We start from the raw sequence: 21432 nt of genomic DNA, 5'->3' as shown, positions 1-21432 counted from the left end.
AGAATATCACTTATCACTAACTTTTCACCTTTCAGTATGAATGGCTGTAGTACGTGATTAAATTAGATATCTCTGAAAAAAACACCAGCTGTCTCTGGCACCTATCTTATCCTACTTAATTCATGTATATATAAAAAAAAAAAACACCCATGGATACACAACCAATTAGACAAATGTAAGATTGATGAGATGTCAATCATTTGCCATGGCACACTCATAGCAGGCACACACCCACAGCCTTGGGTGGGCTGGGGGGTTCACCAGCTTCTCTAAAAAGATGGTGGAATAGCAACCTACAGAAATGTATTTAAAAAAATAAATACATAAAGAGCCATCTGTCATTTTCCAAAAACTGGGCGTACAATTAACAAACAGAGACAGAACAAAAGGAACTAAAATAGTAGACAGAATTCAGAGACAATGGAGAATTTGCTAAATTATCGTTCGACCTGCAAGTTTTTATTACCTCTTTCTGCAGTCCAAAAAATAAAATCTAGAACTGTAACCATAACATCTGGTGTTATCAGTTTGATCATTAATTGAATTTAATTAATTATAAACCAATTATAGTTTTTAAAAAATATTTAACTCACATTTTATGTTCCAAATCTTTCTCAGTGCACGATTTGCTGGTAAAAAAAAATATTTTTTAAAAAGTACACAAAGGAAGTCTTGATAGTTGTGTTTTCTGTGCAAATTGTGTAATAAGTAGAGCAGTAACAGGGCATGAGTTGCGATGATCTCGCCAAGACCAGTTGTCCCCTGGGTCCTATATATACCAGAGTCAATCACCCAGCATGAGGCACAGGTGTACGCCTCCAATCAGTGCGGCTGTGCGGGAACCCGCACAGCCCGGGCTGGACCGGCAGAACCATAACAACTAAAGCACTTCTACCCTTTGCTGGTACCATTGATATGAATTGTAAGTTTGATCCCTCCTTTTTTTCCTTTTGAGCAGCAGTTTTGCTTCTCCTTTCTTCATTTTGAAAACTTTTTAATTTTGAGGAGCAATTTTCTTGCAGGTTAATCCCACAGGGACCTGAAGCCAGGGCTTTATTAAGCAATAAAAAATACACTAAAACAGGGGAGTTGATTGTAGGGCTGCAGCTCATGAATATTTTAACAGCCTCCTGAAAATCCTACTGAAAATTCTATTGAAAATGGAGTATTTTGATAAATAAACATTTTGCCTGTTTATTCGCAATTACGAAAAGAAAAATAGAAAATAACCCTAACACTTCATAATACATGCCTAATTGTTTTCCTTATTTTTGCAATCAAATGTTTTGAAGGCTTTTTTGAAGGGTTCCCCTCCTGTTCTGCACTGTCCTGTCCAGTCCTGACCTATATTGTACTGTCCTTCCCTCACAGGATGTAGCACTACTGACCCATACAAGACTTGAATCTGTGTTATTACACTAGGTATTTAATGCTCCTCTCTCTCTCTCTCTCTCTCTCTCTCTCTCTCTCTCTCTCTCTCTCTCTCCCATTTGTTTCTTCTGCCACTCCCCTTCAAAAACTTTGATCAATTTGACTGAACAACTGAAATTCTCAATAACTATCCATCAGAATGCAAAGAAACCACGGTGGGATCTTAAAAAGTCCACTCAGATATAATAAAACTATTCTGCAGAAAAGAGATACATTGTTGCGTTCCCATTGTTTCCCTCCTCTCCCTATAGTGCTCCATCAATGCCCACAATGGTGAAATTATGTGATGGCAGATTGAAAGAGGAGTGAAAGATTGTGGCTTGTCCTTGGAAGGAGACAAGCACATGTATCTGTACGTAATGTAGCCTTTCGTGGAAAAATTACATCGGAATAGAACCATAGGTACTGTCGATACAGTAGTGCATGCCCCTTTGAGCTGCGTGAACTAATAACAAGGATTTCTGGACGTTGTATTGCATGTGACAGGACACAAAGCCATGTAATCACAACAGGGAAACTTGGAATAACATTTCATCAGCCAGAGATATTTCCCATTACCAGTAGTTTTTCTACTGTTATGCATTGAAATACATTTCTCCAGAGTTAACCATCATTTCATGTGTATCAACTATTTGATTCTTCCCCACTAAAATCCATCCATCCATCCATTTTCTTAGCCGCTTATCCTCATGAGGGTCGCAGGGGTCCTGGAGCCTATCCCAGCTGTCAACGGGCAGGAGGCGGGGAACACCCTGAACTGGTTGCCAGCCAATCGCAGAGCATATGGAGACAAACAGCCACACTCACAATCACACCTAGAGGCAATTTAGAGTGTCCAATTAACGTTGCATGTTTTTGGGAATGTGGGAGGAAACTGGAGTGCCCGGAGGAAACCCACGCAGGCACAGGGAGAACATGGAAACTCCACACAGGCGAGTCCGAGATTGAACCCAGGACCGTAGAACTGTGAAGCCAACGCTAAATTGAATAGAAAATCCATCCATCCATCCATTTTCTTCACCGCTTATCCTCATGAGGGTCGCGGGGCGTGCTGGACCCTATCCCAGCTGTCAATGGGCAGGAGGCAGGATACACACTGAATTGGTTGCCAGCCAATGGCAGGGCACATTGAGACAAACAGCCGCACTCACAATCACATCTAGGGGCAATTTAGAGTGTCCAATTAATGTTGCATGTTTTTGGGATGTGGGAGGAAACTGGAGTGCCCAGAGGAAACTCACGCAGGCACGGGGAGAACATGCAAACTCCACACAGGCGGGGCCAGGATTGAACCTAGGACCGTAGAACTGTGAAGCCAACGCTTTCCAGCTGATCCACCGTGCCGCCCCACTAAGATCCATTTAAAAACATATCACACCTACTGTCACATCGATAAAATATGATAATTCAATATTTAGAATTTACAAAGCCTATAATTACCGATGATATTTCTTTCATCAAGTCCCACCACTAACTAATGCTTGATTATGAATAAATCACTCGATGAAATTATTTCGGGTTGTTAGAGTAATATTGTTAGGGTGGGTATTTTGTTGGTATGAATACTTTTTTATAATCAAGATTTATCACGATTAGCCACTTTCATAATCATGTGGCATGATGAACAACATGTTTAAGAACCACCTTTCGTGCAAGTTAGTGAGGGGAAAGAAAGGAGGGATCAGTGAAGTGAGGCTACACCCAAATCAAGGATGAACTTCATTCAACAAATATTTTACCCATTCGTTTGCTCAAAAATCAAGAGTAGAGCAAGTCACATCCATCCAAGATAATTTGTACAATTTCAGTTAATGTTTTGAAAATCTTTTCAAGTGGGGCAGTAAAGACGAACCACTGTAATAATGTTATAATAATGTACAAGTGTGCGCACCTTCTCGCTGGGATGTGGCTGTGCTTTCTCTTGAGCAATGGAAACAAAATTGACCTTTGTGAGCATAATTCCAAAACATACATTTGGGGCATACACAACATTACTGCTCATCAGCTTCAGAACACCATGCCTACAAGTGAAGCACATGAGACCTGGACAGGCTCGAGGTTTGAACGCCAGTCCTCAGAACTGTGGCGCAGACACTCTAACCACTCCACCGTGCACCTTAAGTGAATCCATGTTTTTATTATTGTTGTTATTATCATCACAATCTTTTGGGGCTGTTTTCCTTTATGTGAGACTGAGATATTAGACGAAGTAGAAGGAACTGTGAACAGTTGCAAATGCACAAAACCTTCAGAATTCTGCCAGAAAGAAAAATAAGGGATGAAAAAGCCAACTAGAACATTAGTGATATTTGGGGTCAATCAAAGGCATTCTAAATAGTAGCAGGTGTGTGGTCACACCCATTAAATAAGGTAAAATCTGATTTGTCGATTCTAAACACAACCCAAAAAGGTGTGCTCACTTGTGCATAACTTTATTTATTTTTCCTTCCTCTCTGAAAGGAGGTAAAGGTTACAAGTCAAATTAATGGTGGAAAATTTTTGTTTTGGCCTCAATCAAAAAAATGAAAGAAACTTGCCATTTGAAAAGGGACTTTTTAAATCCACTGTGTACGTGCATATAGTGTCTATTAGGGCTATTAGGAAATTAACATGGCTGTTCCCATAGTAATAGTTTTACTCTAACTGGATAGTTTGTCATTTTAGTAGTAGCGAGCAGTGAATGATATCATGCCAAAGTACATCATGCTTTGCCATCGTTATTGCTATGACAGCATCTGTGCTGCCGGCAGGTCAAAGTTGATGTCACTTTTACCTCACATGAGCCATACTCGTACTCTGCGAGGTGATCCTTTCGTCCACCCCCCACCGGGCAAACCCTCCCAACCCATCTGCAGTCAATTTACCTCTTGCCCAATCCTCCTTAAGTCACACAAAGCTGGAGAGAGCTGCTGCCTTGACTTCAGAGGAGGCCATTTTCATTTGAATTCAGCATGCATGCCTCTGCTAGTAAATTCAAGGGAGCAAAAGGAAAAGAAAAACAGGAGCATTTACTGCGTGAAGTGGTAATTCACTTTAAAAAAAAAAGACACAAAAAATCTTTACCAGCCTTTTCCCCTCTCCCACCAGTAAATTGTGAAAGAATGCAGTTCCAGGACATGATCAATAAAAGTTCTTTGCAATTGAACTAGAACAGATGTTTGCAATCCCAACAGGTTGGCCCTGTTACATTTTAAGTGGCCGAGCTGCATATATGTTTATGTGTGTGTGTGTGTGTGTGTGTGTGTGTGTGTGTGTGTGTGTGTGTGTGTGGTGTGTGTGTGTGAGGCTACCACAATTTCATTCTATATGCAGTCACTTATCTCGAGCATTAAAGCTGTTATCCCCCGCATCTTTTCCATTATAGGAGCTTAATCACTGCTATGGCAAGTCACAGTTCCAATTATTTACCGCTAACTCGATGTTGCGAATGCAGTGTGAAAAAACACAACACGCCTACGAGTTGTTTTCTAGTTAACATCTTATTCCAAAAATAACAGTGATGCACCACTAATGTAGGTTTGTGAGTAGGGGTATCAAATGTTTTGCAATTTCTCATCAAAGGTCAGGTGAATCATCTGATATTCGTTCAGTTCTAGTGACTAAGAATGGTTCTCCTCTGAAATTATGTACTTTTTTAAACAGTGACGAATGTTTTGTCAAAGTTAATTAAATTTGTACTGTTTGGTAGAGGTGGGGGGGGGGGGTTGTCAGGCTTTCCTTAAATCCTTTTGTTTCATATGAACCCCTGCTCTTCCCATGGTGAAAAGCCATGAGTAACTGACATCTACAGAAAGGATTTGTAACTGCCTATCAATGCCACAAGATGAAGACAAAACTCATTTCCCCTTGGCATATCTCTGACGGCACCATAAATGCTGAAGGGTACATATAAGTTTAGGAACATCTGCTGCCATCCAAGCAACGTCATTTTCATGGACGCCGCTACATATTTCAGCAGGACAATGTCAAACCACATCCTGCACATAACTGCAATGTGGCTTTGGAGTAACATTACGAGTATTTGAGTGGCCTGCAAGCAGTCCAGAACTGTCTTCATTAGTGAGACTATCTGTCGCAGCGACCTCGCAAAACAGGAGTGGGGAGTGCATATAAAAAGTCAGTAGGTGACTTTTCCAATGAAGAACAGAGGCTGCATTCCCCCCTTTTTTAAGGAGGCAAATATGCAAATGTTGAATGGCAAATATAGTCCATTGCATCTTGAGCTCCAGTTTCACTTGAATTCTATATACTGTAGTTTTTAATAAAAAATAAGATAATCCTTCCAAGGCAGCACATTGGCGCAGCTGGGGAGCATTGGGCTCACAGTTCTAAGGACCGGGGTTCAATCCTGGCCCCATTTGTGTGGAGTTTGCATATTCTCCCCGTGCCTGCGTGGTTTTCTCCAGGCAGTCTGGCTTTCTCCCGCATCCCAAAAATATGCATTCATTGGACACTCTAAATTGACCTTAATGCAACTGTTGTCAGTCTCCATGTGCCCTGTGATTGGCTGGCAATCAGTTCAGAGTGTACCCTGCCTCCTGTTCAATGATAGCTGGGATTGGCTCCAGCACTCCTGCAACCCTTGTGAGGATAAGCAGCTAAGAAAATGGATGGATAAATGGATGGATGAAAAATGGATAATTTAATTAATAAGTGTTATACATTTTGATATCTTTTAATGGATAGATGCATTATATAAATATTGGACTGAATATCTTCCTGTTTCACTTTTATTTCTTTGAGGGCTTTTACTTTATTTTATGCAATGTTAACTCAGTTATATTAAACAGAACCAACACATATTTCTACCCTTGGATGACAGGTAAAAAATGTCAAAATGTTAATTAAAACATTCCCTTGTTGACAAAACTCTAATTTACTTTTTTGGGTCTTCTGCTTTCATCCACCTGTGTATTGGAATATATGAGCGATAAAACGTGGTCATCCATAAATGGACATTGATTGAACTTCTACCTTTTTTCTCTCTTGAAGCCCAGATTGAGATTTTACAATTTTTCTTTCCATTTAAAGGCACACTCTTTCACGCAGCATCATTTCAAGTATGAACACATTCCATTTACATTTGATAAGTGATAGAACATTACAGAATTACTTCGAACCTTAATTTAATTATATTCTTATCATAGTTGTGTAAGAACTGAACACGTTAATGAATGTTGTTCACAAAGCGTTTTACCAAAATCTCCCATGAGATGGAATATAAACATTATAAATCAAGCTGAAAGGAGGCTTATGTAAAACAAGAAGTTTCCAAGGGGCCCATCAGTAATTCAACTAGACCCGAGGTAACAGTGCGGCGCCTCCCTCTCAGGGCGAGTTGGATGTCTTCCATCCATTCTTCTCATTCAAGCCACTTGTCAGGAAAGGAGACTTTGCGAATCCCACGTCCAAGTGCTTGTAAAGCACGGGAGCTGGGAATGTTGACCTTTCGCCAAAAGAAAAGGCCAGTGGGCACGGTCAACCCAGACCACCATGCGGCAGTCAGAGAAGGAGGAAGGACGCTGGACAATGTGGGACGAGAAAAGTGGGAGAATCGGGATCATGGCAAGATGTCGCTTCATATTCTAACAGGACCTTCCCCCACAGAGGCTTGCACACACACACACACACACACACATACACACACATACACAACTGTACACAAGTACGGATATGTGCCTCTGTTGCTAGGATACCACTTCTTCCAGATTCTCCCAAAGTGCGTCTGGTTGTGTGCTAGCAGCCATCACAAATGAACATACAGTAAGCATTCAATCAAACATTAAGTGCTCCATTTTCATGACCGATGTAAATCCAGCATGGTGAGCGGCATAAAGACCAGCCTTTCAAAGTTTTGAAAACATTCTCAAGCTGGTGAATTTGAAAAGGGGCTATCAGCACCGTTGTGAGAGTCAACAGAGCCAATGCCGCAAATCAAAGTGGCTCCTCTCATCCCCTTTAAATGCGGTGCACTCAGTTTCGCATGGAGACATCTCTTCTGCGGAAAAAAAAGATACGTAATTGCAGTGATCCGTGCATTGTCACGACCGGTGCGCTCGCCCAGTGTGGCAACAGACAACGTGAGCGGGTACATGCGGGTAATGAGCTAGTGATTTACGCTAGTAACATGGACTGCACATATCGATCCACAGCCCAGATCGCCCCCCATAGCTGCATGCCAGCCAGTCGGATAAATGCAGAGGGTTGCGTCAGGAAGGGGATCCGGTGTAAAACTGTGCCAGACAAATATCAGTGTTCTTCTAAAGAATCTCATACCGGATCGGTAGTTGCTCGTGTTAACAACGCCCAACACCGCCACCGATAACCTCCAGGGCGTTGGTGGAAATTCAGCAACTGTCTACAAATGAAGAGGAGGAAACTGGATTCATCAGCAGAAGAAGAAGAGGAATTCACAAAGCCTACAACTGAGTGTAGGGACTTTGAATGTTGGGACGATGCCAGGAAAAGCTGTCATGATCCTGCCGCTTCAGCACGAGCTGTGCGGGTGCCCGCGCGGGTTTCGCTGATTGGGAGGTGCACACCTGCGCCTCATGCAGCCTGATTATGCTGTGGATTTATATGAACGCGATGACATCTGGCCGGCGCCAGTTCGTTTGATCTTCATGTCCCGTTCGTGTGCTCTGATCGAAATGTGTGTACCGACCTTCGCCTGTTCGCCGACCAACCTTGTAAGCCTGACTCCTTCGTTACTTCTGCCTGCTTGATTGTTCTCCTGTGTACCGACTCCTGCCTGCCCGGTCACCTGCTCTCTTCGGCCGACGTCCCAACTACCGCTGCTGCACCGGACTGCCTGCTCAATCCCCTACCTCTGCATATAATAAACGTGTCTCCTTGAACTACCTTGCATCTTCCGAGTCCTGCATTTGGGTCCTACGCTCGTTCCGATGGGACGTGACAAAAGCTCAAGAGTTGGTTGACATGATGATTAGGAGAAAGGTTAATAAATTATACATCTAAGAGAGCAGATGGAAAGGTAGTAAGATTAGACACTTAGGAGCGGGGTTGAAATTATTTTACTATGGAGGAGATGGGAAGATAAATGGAGGAGGGGTTATTTTAAAGGAAGAGCTGGCTCAGAATGTCTTGTCTTGAAAAGCGTATCAGATCGAGTGATGAGGCTGAAATTTGAAATCGAGGGTGTTATGCATAATGTGATTAGAGGCTACACCCCACAGGTAGGAGGTGACCTAAAGATGAAAGAGAAATTCTGGAAGGAACTAGATGAAGTAGTTCTGAGCATCCCAGACAGACAGCGAGAGAGTTGTGATTGGTGTAGATCGAAATGGACATGTTGGTGAAGGAAATAGGGGCGATGAAGAAGTGATAAGTACGGCATCCAGGAGAGGAACTTTGAGGGACAGATGGTGGTGGAATTTGCAAAAAGGATGGAAATGAAAGGAAAGAGGTTAGCGAAGAAGAAGTGGGAGACTGAGAGGACTGAGAAGAGACGAAAGGAATACATTGAGATGCGTCGTAGGGCAAAGGTAGAGGTGGCGAAGGGTAAACAAGAGGCATATGATGACATTTACACCAGGTTGGACACGAAAGAATGGGAAAAGGTTGGCCAGACAGAGGGATAGAGATGGGAAGGATGTGCAGCAGGTAAGGGTGATTAAGGATAGAAATGGAAATGTCTTGACTGGTGCCAGAAGTGTCCTAAATAGATGGAAAGAATACTTTGAGAAGTTGATAAATGAGGGAGAAGGAAGAGTAGAAGAGGCTAGTGTGAAGGACAAGGAAGTGTCTATGATTAATGAGGGGGAAGTTAGACAGACATTACAAAGGATGAAAAATGGAAAGGCAGTTGGTCCTGATGACATATCTATGGAGCTATGGAAGGAGTTTGAAAAGGTGGCTGTGGAGTTTTTGACCAACTTATTCAATACAATACTAGCGGGAGAGAAGATGCCAGAGGAATGGAGGAGGAGTTTGCTGGTCCCCATTTTTAAGAACAACTGCAATGTTCAGAGCTGTGGAAACTATAGAGGAATAAAGATGATGAGCCACACAATGTAGTTATGGGAAAAATTAGTGGAGGCTAGACTCAGGACAGAAGTAAGTATCTGCGAGCAACAGTATGGTTTCATGTCTAGAAAGAGTACATCAGATGCATTATTTGCCTTGAGGATGCTCGTGGAAAAGTACAGAGAAGGTCAGAAGGAGCTACATTGTGTCTTTGTGGATCTAGAGAAAGCCAATGACAGAGTACCAAGAGAGCAACTGTTGTACTGCATGCGTAAGACTGAAGAGACAACAGGAAACAGAGCTGGACGTGGCAGAAATGAAGATGTTGAGGTTCTCGCTAAGAGTGAGCAGGTGGGATAGGATTAGAAATGAGCTCATTAGAAGGAGAGCCAAAGTTGGATGTTTTTGAGAGAAGGTTCAAGAGAGGAGACTTTGATGGTTTGGACATGTCCAGAGGCATGAGAGTGAGTTTATTGGTAGACGGGTGCTGAGGATGGAGCTGCCAGGAAAAAAAGCAAGAGGAAGACCAAAGAGAAGGTTGATGGATGTTGTGAGGGAAAACATGAGGGCAGTTTGCATTAGATAGGAAGATGCAGGAGGTAGCTGGAAAAAGATGACATGTTGTGGCGACCCCTAACGGGAAAAAGAAGATGAGAAGAAGAAGAAAAAGACAAAAGGAGCAATAAAAAAATCCATTCAGTGAAGTGATTTCTGTAATAATTCAGACAGTTTGATGCTGCTCACATACTGTATTTATAATTGGTCTGATATTCAACACACATCCACGGAACTCGTGTACCTGCATGTGTACTGATCAAATTCATCAGTGATTACCCACACTGTTATTCCGATAAGTATTCACTTTTACTATAGGTAGAGCAGTATTTAAGTTCAATTAATGTTTCACAATATTTAAAATCTATTTGGAGTGTAACTCCAGCAGCGAAGGCTGCGCGTCGTGCCTCACGGAAGAGCACAGCTTCGGCCAGGGTGACTCATACATACTTTCTGGGAGTCTGTCGCCCCCGTGTCTGCCAGTCACGGCTTTGACGCCGCGTATGCCGGTCACGGCTTCGGCCGGGGTGGCTCATTTTCGGCGCCGAGGTGGCTTATCACGGTGCCGAGCCGGGCTGCTTTACACCGTTGCCATTGCACGCGGCTGAGTGCGCTATTGCTGGAAGCATTGCTCATTGTCGCTGCCGTCCACGACGTTGTTCTTAGCCACCGCTGTCCACGATGAACAACACTGCCGATGGTGACGGCAATAAAGAGTGCCGCCGACAATGGAGCACTCAGCCGCGAGCGACGACAACGCCATAAAGCTGCCCTGCTTGGCACTGCGATGAGCCACCTCAGTGCCACCCTGGCTGAAGCCGTGATCGGCTCGTCGCACCCAGGCGACAGCGTTGTGATCGCTCGCAGCTGAGTACACTACATACTGTCATACTGTCGGTGACTCTGTTTTTAGTAGAAGTGATCCGCATATCATCTAAATATGGCTCGAAACAATAGGATAATATTTCCCCGGAGCTTCCGTGTCTGAAGGGATGTGTCCCACAGTAGGGGCCAAAGCGTGTTTTCACTGGCGAATGTCCGGGGTGACGTCACGGACAGTAAATCCAGCCAATATGGCGACTACTTGGATGTCGAATGAGACTTCCGTCACTTTGCACATGGATGACGCGCTCTCCGCTCATATTTATTTTTTCGTGTAGACATTGAAGTGAATAATGTTATATGTACTTTTCATTTCAATATCTATTTTAGAATGTTTATAGGGATGACACTTGACCTTTAATTGTATAGCATAACTAAAAGTTGCAACAGAATTCAGTGAAAATGTTTTAAAAAAGTACCCCCAAAAGGACGAACAAATTAGTATTTTTTTAATATTAAAGTCATTATGGAGAAACTGAACTGTGATATTAACTAAACGAAAACTAGACTCAAGTAAACTCTGATTTTAACCTGAATGGAGAAAAATGCTGATTTGCACTTCAGGCAATCAATAGATAAAAGCCACGTGTTTGTCATCCATTGCGGAACAACCAATGTTTTTTCTCAGTTGTTTACACATTTTGTATGTTTATTTTTGTGGTAATTCCACTTCCCAAAACCAGGTAATTAAATAGACATAGAGTGACGAGACAACAAGGAACACGTGGACAAGCTGGAGGGAGCTGATTGGTGGACACAAATTAGCGGCTTAATGAGTACAGGTGGACACAACGAACTCCATGAGCACACAAGACATGGAAGCCATTGAACGCAGGAACAAAACACAAACCAAAACATAGACTGTGCCGATTACTTTGGCATGCACTTGACATCGTGGCAATCAATTTCCATGTTGACCCAGTGAAATATTTCTTTAAGGCACTTTGAAATACAGATGACTCACAAAGATTTAGGGGTGCGAAATTTAGAATACGGAGTCTTCAATTAACCTAAACATATTAAAGTTATTTGTAATGATGTGGCCATGAGCCGCTCAATGTAGCACTTCTTGAAATTGATCTTTTAGAAAATGAAGCTGTAGATAAATACAATGTATGTTGTGATTAGAAGGCCATCCACAATTCCCACATCATTTGCTTTTAGTTCAACACACGTCTGCTTCTCACAGCTCAGCTTGTGTGTTGAGATATTTACACTGTTAGCTATAAATCTAAACATTTGTAAACACCAGATGTTTCTTCAATGCCTTTAAGTTCAATACAATCCTCTTCAATGTCTCATCACAGGGCAAGTGTGGTTTTCAAACAGTATTTGTCACTTCATTTGTACTTCCACTGTTTGGATGGGATTTTTTTTTCTTCCTCAGTAAAAATGTGAGGTGTATTGAATAGAAAGGGGCTTGGAATGATTTCTCAAGCCGCAGTCCAGCAGATTTGCCGAAACGTTATTTACACTAAACAGCCGCTAATCCTTATTTTTGTATGCTTGAAAGCTGTTTGATTCACACCCACACACACACACGAGCATCCAGTATAGATGAAGAGCAGTCAAGTAAAATATTTCAACTGCAGCTGTGTCAGAAGTTTCCCACTAATCCTCCGAGTGTAGTAGTTTTTGGGGAGTAGTGGGAAAACTAAATGTGTGCGTCTGAGGCCTGTCACACGGCATCACATCACACGCTGATCAAAACCGCCTTCGGGAAGCCTTTTTTTTTAACTCTCATCCAGAAAAAAGAGAAGGAAGGAGTGGAATGGGCAGGTTGGCTGGTGGCAAGCCGGGTTAATCCCCCACCAGTCATTATACTCACTTCTTAGCCACAGCGTGTGTCTATAATGAAGACCATTTCCAAGGATTTGCACCTCTACAGTAATTACAGATACACACAGATTCTGCTTACCTTTTTTTTTTTTTTTTTTAAGTGTTTGTTATAAATAGTAATCCCCTGGTGGCTGTGCTCAGCCCACATGAGGTGCTGCATCAAACTCCTGAGTGGTAATGATGTTTACACTTACAGAAGAGGACCAGTGTCAACAAATCCGATGCTACTGGCTGTAGCCCATTTCATAATATATTTGTTTGAATGGGAAAGATCTTAGATGAGGGGGACGATAGGTAGAGTGGCAAAAACATGCTGCCTCTATGCACTTTTATTTACTTCGTAATGTTCTGTAGTTACTATCAGAAGTTTCAAACCTCAGTTCAATTTGTATGGAATACACATTAAGAGATGTTGCATACACTGTACATTTTAGCTGTATCTACTGTACACTTGCCTGGCTACATGCATCAGCGTGAATTCTTAACTTCCTTGTACATTCAAGGGAAACCCGTGTTGTAACTTGTCTAGAAGACATTTCCCATGACAAACTCACTCAAGACAATGATGGTGATGATGATGATGAAATCCTCACCTTTTCATTCTGCACAATAACGATATCGTTTGCTGTTGCGTGAGCGCAAGAACAAGGCGGGGGTGTTTATAGGTGAGGACGCGGTTTTGTCGGTTGGACCCGAAACGCTTGCATGCAGCTAGTTCGACAGCTTTCTGGAAAGGGAGAACATCATCATCATCAACAACAACCATTGTTTGAACTTTCCCATGGGAAATCATGGAAATAGGAATGAAGAGTTATGAATGGAACTAAACCAATTTAAAATCTCCAATGATTTATTTGTGCATCATTTTAACAGCCTCAATTATCATGTAAGTCTTAAAAAACCCATCCAGTATCCAATTATAGTCCAGTGGAACCTCCAATGTCATTCAGTTTTTGTTTTGTTTTTCATGACAATGCTGGTTGACTTCTGAGTTGTTCTGATTTCAAAAATGTTTTCTGATGGACAATGAAATTATGAGTCAATGATAGTATAGTGGTTCACTGGCTTGGCTTCCTTGTTAACAGCATGGGTTCAAGTCAGGGACTGTCTGAAAGTGAGTGTGGATGATAGTCTGTTGCTAAAGTATCTCACAAAAGTGAGTACAGCCTTCACTTATTGTAAATGTTTTTATTCCATCATTATTGGACAATTTTTAAAAAACACACAAAACTAAGGTTTTTTTTGTGAATTTGGCACTATTTTCCTATGTCCATTTTACAGTGTCACTTTATGGAAGTCTAAACAGCTAAAATACAGCACTATGTCATATATTGATCGACTACGTGAATGTGACTGTAAAAAAATATGTGCAAACGATGTTCAACAATGCAGGACCATCTACATTCACTTCACCCAAATACTGCATGTTCACTCCTGGAGTGTGTGACTGAGCAGAAAATCAACGTGTTTGCTGCAGGGTTGCACACTTGAGCAAATACAAACAGAAGAACACAAAGGTCACTCTGTAGTGGGTGCACTTCTCAAGGCAAATGTCCAAAAAGATCTCCTTTTGTGCTCCCAAAGTGTAAACAAAATGATGACATATGACTGAATAAAAACACCCAGAATTTACTCCTGGCTTGGATATAATGGCAAGATGTCACACGAGAGGGAATACTACATCAATGGAGGGTATAGGAGTACAACTGAGGGCATTTATGTCCTTTAAGTGTGCTACAATTATGTTAATGAACTCAAAATCTTCCTCAATGCGGGATTGTGCTGCAGGTCACTGAATCTGACATGAGACCAGGGCATGCACAGAAATTGTGTTTTATTTGTTTTGTTCTTCTGTTGGGGGAAAAAAAGCATATTACCGGTATGTGTTCTTTAAGATAATTAAATGCCACCCTTGAATTGACTGGCTGGAGTACTAAGGTGATATTGTTTATATTTTTGCTATCCAAATCAGCAGCACCTACCGAAGCATGTCGAAAGTCTCGCATGAATTCAACCTCCCACAGCCTCTCCGTCAATATATTTAATATAGATGACTGCCCACGGCGTAGGAATTGCATCCATTTTCCCATCCCCATGCGTATGTATTCATATTCATTCTGCAAAGCCCTTAAGCCCTCGTTGCTTGCATGTGGGGAGGGCTGTCCTCCAACACCATCGACAGTATTTTAACACAAAATCAAATCTTATCATAGCGAGATAATCAAAACTGTCCTGTTCTTAGTGGAAACAGGTTTTATTCATTAACATCAACCTCAGGTGTCTACAGCGGGTCAGGGTTGTATTTGTGCTAATGCGTTTCTAGGATAGCTTTGAGTGATATCTCTATCCATCCATTTTCTGCAGCGCTGGTACTCACTGGTCACTGGTGAGGTCACTGGTGGGCAGGAGCCTATCCGACCTAATTTGGGGACTAGAGGGTACATAGTCGCAGGGCTCATAAAGGCAAGCAATCATTCTCGTGCGCGCCTGAAGACAATCTCAAGGTTTTAATCATGTTGACATGCATGCTTTGGAAATGTGGGAGGAAGTTGAAGAAAAGTCACTTAAGCAAAAATATGTAATCTCCATACAGGAGTCGGGACTGAGCTGGGATTCGAACATGGAGTGTTCTGACTCGGAGGCAGATGTGCTGACTTATAAAAAATGTTATCAACTTGTTGTTTTTAAATTAATTCTTTGTAGATGTATCGAATTAACAAGTGATACTTTTTCTTCATTTTCTTAGTCAAAATACCACCACGTGACGTCACTGTGAGTCGCAAAGGGGCGTGGTTACCGTGTAGGCGAACATCCCGTTTAAAAAAAAAAAAAAAAAAAGGAGAGCGACACAGAGAGAACAGCTCCGTCAAGAACCAGAGTAGCAGTGTGCTGGAGTGGGCAAAGCTGGCTCGCTTCTCCCGCGGAGGTGACGCTCTGCTCGGCGTGAGCGAGCCAACAAGCGCAGCGTTTGGAAGAGACGCGCACACACTGGAGATGCACCACATCACGTCCTCCGCCTGTGGACTTTTGTAGACACAAAAGGGTAGGAACTACTTGTGAATTAACTACTGAGTATGTGTGCATAACTGTCCTCTTCAAGTGCACGTTGTTCTGGACGATTGCTGTGCATGTACTGCAAGTTATTATTGCAGGACAATTTTTTGTTGTGCATACATACTAAGTGGAGAGACATCACTTTAGTGGGGATCACAAATTTGAATGACTTGATCCGGTTGACTATAATATTTTCTATATTAATAATTTTTATTTGACTTTTTCCTTCTAGACAGATCTCATACCATGAGTGATATTTGGACGTTTGTGGAAAAAAAATCATTTCTTAAATTATTCTTTGTTTATTTATTGTTTTATTATTGCCATCACTGATGGTGTCATGGTACACACGCCTGACTTTGGTGAGGACAGCGTGGAATTGATTCCCGCTCAGTGATTGTGTTGATATGTGTCCTGCGACTAATAGGCAACCTATTCAGGTTGTAGTTCGTCCTTTGCCTGATATTGGATGGGACAGACTCTGGCACTCCCATGACCCTTGTGAGGATAAACAGCTTGGAAAATGGACAAGTATTATTATTATTATTATTATTACATTTTGCGGTGGTACTTATGCAGGGGTGGGCAAAGTATAGCCTAATGAGCCATCAACCATTTACTTCTATTCCCCTTAAATTCGATATTAAATCAATTAATGCCTCAATCTTTTTAAAATTGTAGATCAGTTATTGATAATGGAATCCCTTTTGTAATATTTTACATGTACAGATACAGAGAGAGAGAGAGAGAGAGAGAGAGAGAGAGAGAGAGAGAGAGAGAGAGAGACAGTGTTGTATTTGATTTTAAAACTACATGTGCATCTCTGGACCACAGGTTATAGGTTTCGCACCCCTCCATTATCAATAAAGTCATTTCTGTGTGACATCATGTCTTTTCTTTTCTTTTTTTTTTGCAGAGAAGAGGACCAGACAGTTTTTCACTCTTCACTGCTCCCATTGTCTCCATCCAGGCTTCAATGTGGGATCCAGTTTTGTCACTCTCGCCAGACTGAAATCCCCCAGGGTCAGGACCTCGCTCATGGCGGCCCTGCTCCTTGGGCTGCTGCTCTTCGCCATGGAGTCCCCCACCGTGCCCTCCTCCTCATCCCTGCCGGACACCGAGTGGCTCCCTGCTGTCCCTTCGCCACCTGACGACAGCGCTGTGGTCCACCCCAACGGGACAGAGCAGCAGCTTCCGCGGATCATCATCATCGGTGTGAGGAAAGGTGGGACGCGGGCACTCATCGAAATGCTGAGCCTGCACAGCTCTGTGGTGGCAGCCCAGAACGAGGTGCACTTCTTTGACTGGGAGAGTCACTTCCAGAAGGGCTTGCCTTGGTACCGCAGCCAGATGCCCTTCGCCCTCCCTAATCAGGTTACCGTGGAGAAGACACCTGCCTATTTCACATCTGCCAAAGTCCCCAAGCGTGTCCACCAAATGAACCCAAACGCCAAGTTGCTCCTCATCCTCAGGGACCCCACGGAGCGTGTGCTCTCAGACTACACGCAAGTCTTCTACAACCGCCTCCAGAAGCACAAACGCTACCAGCCCATTGAGTCGGTGCTGATAAAAGACGGCAAGGTCAACTTGGGCTACAAGGCGCTCAACCGCAGTCTGTACTACATGCATATGCAGAACTGGCTGCAGTACTTCCCGCTGGAGAGCATCCATGTGGTGGATGGTGACCAGCTCATCCGGGACCCCTTGCCGGAGATGAAGAAGGTGGAGCACTTCTTGAGGCTGGCGCCGCAAATCAACGCCTCCAACTTCTACTTTAATCAGACCAAGGGATTCTACTGTTTGCGAGACCAGGGGCGGGAGCGCTGCTTGCATGACTCCAAGGGCCGGGCGCACCCCCGCGTAGCTCCCGCCATCCTGCAGAAACTTTACCAGTTCTTCCAACAGCCCAACAGGAAGTTCTTTAAGCTTGTGGGCCAAACATTTAACTGGAAGTGAGAGCTTTCTCTTTCATGGTTAACAGAGTACATCAAGACGGCACTAAATCTATTTTTATATAAGTTAGACTACTCACAAAAACTTTCAGGTGAAATTTCAGGAGGAGCCAAAAATGCACTTTAACATCTACATGTGAACTTCATCTGACATTTGCATGTCTAATTTTTGCACGCACTTGCTGTGCTCTAACTGAACGAAGAGATTCACAACAAGTGTTCCAGTTGATGAATGAACCACTACATTTTGAATTTGGATTGGTATTTAAAAAGCTGCAGTTTACACTCTGACGTCATGAGCCCAAGACAACCCCGAACACCTAATCGACACCAGGCTCCTTTGGGGAGCTTTAAACGGGATGTTCTGAAAAAGGAAGTGGCCACAGAGTGTCATCAGCAGCTTCCAAAAGAGTTACAGAAAGCCAACAAAGTAGATCTCTTTGGAAATGTTCTGGTATCAAACACGTGTCGTGAATGCCATTCAACTCCTTGTGAGAAAACATTGAGTCATGAAAAAATTTAAAAAAAAAACACAGAACAGTTCGACAAAGTTCAGAGAAATTAAATTCACCTGTAGAAGTTACAATGCAATTTAGGTTAATCCTGAAATTTTGTCCAAAAGCCAAATATTCCTAATAATTGTGATTGTGAATTATGATTTTAAAAAATAAAATAATAATATTAGTTATATGATTATTATTATCATTAAATATTGCTAACTTTTTGTGCGTAGATTATTATATCTGAACCCGAAGGACATCTACCCGCTGCGATATCATCTTTCAGTACCTTCATATTGCATTTATCTTGCAACAACAGATCAATCTTTTTATTTGAACTGTGTGTGTTTTAGAAAATCTAATCATTTTTCCAGTGAACTCAGTCCAGATTTGATTTTTATGTCAAGGGCATAAGTTGTCCAAAATGCATCTGGGCACATTCATTTGCCGATTAGAACGGTGTAAATGTAAGACTTTGTTCTGGTCAGATTTCACAAAAAAAAAAAAAAAAAAAAAGCACTCTAGTCATGAGACATATTTAATTTGATATGTTTTAAATATTTTTGTTTTTATTAAAATTCCCATTTGGATGAATGCCAAATTGAATAAAAAATATGGAAAAAGACGATATTTTCTACAGCCTAAAAAGCCCCAGGAAATTATTATAGTTTTACATCTTTTTACACTCCGACAAAAAGAATATATAATTTGAACATGGTAAGGCATATATAATCGTGTGTGTATATACATAATCTTGTGAGGAGGAGTGGAGTGGAGTCCAATCCAAAGATTTACATTGTGTAATATGTTATTGCGCAACGAAGGTGTGGACTCCAGTTGTCGCAATTTCAACGCAACACGTCCACCATGTTTGCGGAATGTTCTGCGACCATTTATATGAACAGAGTGAAGATTTCCGTCCTTTTGTTGCATTATAGTCCCGTTTATACCTCATCAAGTGCTTAACATTTCGTGAGTTCTTGCTAAATGTTGCTGTGATCATGTTTCATGTAAATAGAGGTTTCTAAGACAAATAATGAATACTACATTAAAGAGCTATATTATTTTCAGAATGTCTCATTTTATTTATGTATTTTTTTAAGTGTTAAACCCTATAGAGCAGGGGTGCCCAGACTTTTTTTTACCCCAAGATCTACTTTTCAAGCAGCCAGTCTCTCGTGAGCTACCGACGACGTGTGGTGATGATTCTTCCAAACCGTATTAAGGTTAATGTTATGTTGCCTCCTATATTTAAAATACAGAATTAGCTTTTTGTGCACTGTATTGTCTGTATTTTCATCCTGGATCAGGCTGTGCCAAGGTGGAATTTTAAAATGACATACCATCTCAACCTGCACTTTCTACTTTGGCTTCAGACCAGACCTTTGCAACTCGGAAAAGAGAAAATCCCATCTAATTTCGCCACTTTTTCTTCGATTATTCACATACTCCAACAATCATTGCATCTCAAAACAACAGCATTTCTTTTTTAACTTTTTCCATTATTATCAAGAGTAAACATAAACAATATGTGTAGCTCGTCTTTGCTCTACGTTGCCCATACTGTGTTGCTAACTAAAGCAGCGGTGGTGGACGCTACCATTATAAAACACAATGATGGGCTGCGTAAGTACTGTAACATAATGTCATTATGAGTGTAGGTCTTTCTGGGGGGTGAGGGGGGTGTAAGGTAAACTAGGAAAAAGAGAGTGTGGCGGAGCAGTGTCGTTGTTGGACAAAGTTCTGTGTGCTGCCTAAAAGAAACTAATGGTTCTTCCTTTCATTTTTTTTATAGTATGTATGTGAATTGTGTCATTGGATGTAAAAACCAGACATCCCTCACTCACTGAATCACATTGCAAATGCCACAAACTGAATAGCTGTATGTTATACTTTCAATTTGCGTTGGAGTATTTTTTTTTTGCGCGTGCAACGTCGAATATCTGCGAAGAGATTGCATCAGCGGTGCACATTCGTGCATGCACGCAGTTTAGAGGGAACATTGGCTGATGCCTTTTTTAATTTTTTGGCACGCCATCCCGCGATCGACCAAGACTGCCTCACCAATCGATCGCGATCGATGCATTGAGCACCCCTGCAATAGAGTATGTGTAGGTGCCTATTGGACTTTAGTTGTTGGCCAAAACAGCAACACCTACAATTTAAAAAGATTTTTGGAGAGTAGTAAATATAAATCATGAAAATCATCACAAATTTACTTGATTATTTTAGATTTATTAAATAAAGGGTAAACTATAATTGCACACATCGTTAGTAGCGTGGTTGGTGGATCAACCATCAGCTCAATTCTTTCAAAAAATAATCAGTTTTGGTGGGGATCCGGGGCGTGGGGGATTTAACTGCAAAAAAAACCCAAACGAGCGCGATAGATATGATTTGAATGAGTCATCTGTTGGCAGGGGCCAAATTCATGCAAAACGGTGTTGGCTATCATCCATTATTGACCACTCTGATTGACTGCAAGCTCGCAAATCTGTGCACGAAAAAAAGAAACATAAGAGACGAAAGCAAACAAATGACAAAGAAATGGGCGTTATGTCATAAATCAAGTTTAGGTTAACATTGGTCTTTTTCATGGATTATTTTTTTTCCTGCTCGTACGACAAGGTTAGTATGCGTTCTCGTTATTTCATAAAACCCTGACAAACAATGAGTTCTCGGTCATGTTCACAGTTTTGCAAGGTCAAGCTGGCAACTAACCATTTGTGGGAGGTACAAGTCATCGGAACTGGTTTCAACCTCAGCCAACTGTACCTGTGTATTCCATGCTTTCTGCCAAGTCTTTCTCAAAGCACTCCGATTGGAAGTGACCCGGACATATATCGGAATGCTTGCTCGGCCAACCATGTTTCTTCCCCTATGGAGTGACTTTTCCTATCCACTGGGCATGTATCGCTTGATCACTTGGAAGGCCAAAGAAGCTCTTGCCACAGCCTGAAACATTTGTACAACCAAATGCCGCACAAATAAACTATCACCTCTGACCTTTAAGGCACATACCAGAAATTGGACTGGTTTTGTTTTGAACTCCTGTTTCACGGGACATAATTGCAATGTCCTGAAGCCATTTTTGATATTTTTCCCAAAAATGTACAGCCCATCTGCAGTTTAGTAAATAAACACCCACTGGCCACGATGTGGAAATATGGTAGCAGCTTCCTTCCTCATTCCAGAAACATACCAGGCATGCATATGAATAGGGTTAGAGTGTG

General features: G+C 41.9%; 1 protein-coding gene and 1 long non-coding RNA gene across 3 annotated transcripts in view; one reads left to right on the top strand and one right to left on the bottom strand.

Annotated features, from left to right (window-relative positions):
- Positions 1-21432, bottom strand: part of LOC133508969 (uncharacterized) — a 39947-nt gene that overhangs the window by 7727 nt on the left and 10788 nt on the right. The gene's annotated exons all lie outside the window — the stretch shown is intronic.
- On the top strand, positions 813-19290 carry hs3st1 (heparan sulfate (glucosamine) 3-O-sulfotransferase 1). 2 transcript variants are annotated; one of them, XM_061835560.1, is made up of 3 exons: positions 826-922; positions 15440-15736; positions 16664-19290. In XM_061835560.1, the coding sequence occupies exon 3, from the start codon at positions 16786-16788 to the stop codon at positions 17701-17703; it is 918 nt and encodes a 305-aa protein (XP_061691544.1). In that variant the 5' UTR covers positions 826-922; positions 15440-15736; positions 16664-16785; the 3' UTR covers positions 17704-19290. The 2 variants fall into 2 exon arrangements, with proteins under 2 accessions (XP_061691545.1, XP_061691544.1); XM_061835561.1 differs by lacking the exon at positions 15440-15736 and having other exon boundaries at positions 813-922.

Source organism: Syngnathoides biaculeatus, chromosome 11 (assembly GCF_019802595.1).
Source record: "Syngnathoides biaculeatus isolate LvHL_M chromosome 11, ASM1980259v1, whole genome shotgun sequence".
Taxonomy (NCBI): domain Eukaryota; kingdom Metazoa; phylum Chordata; class Actinopteri; order Syngnathiformes; family Syngnathidae; genus Syngnathoides; species Syngnathoides biaculeatus.
The sequence above is the reverse complement of the archived record's forward strand: the minus strand, read 5'-3'. Positions and strand labels throughout refer to the sequence as shown.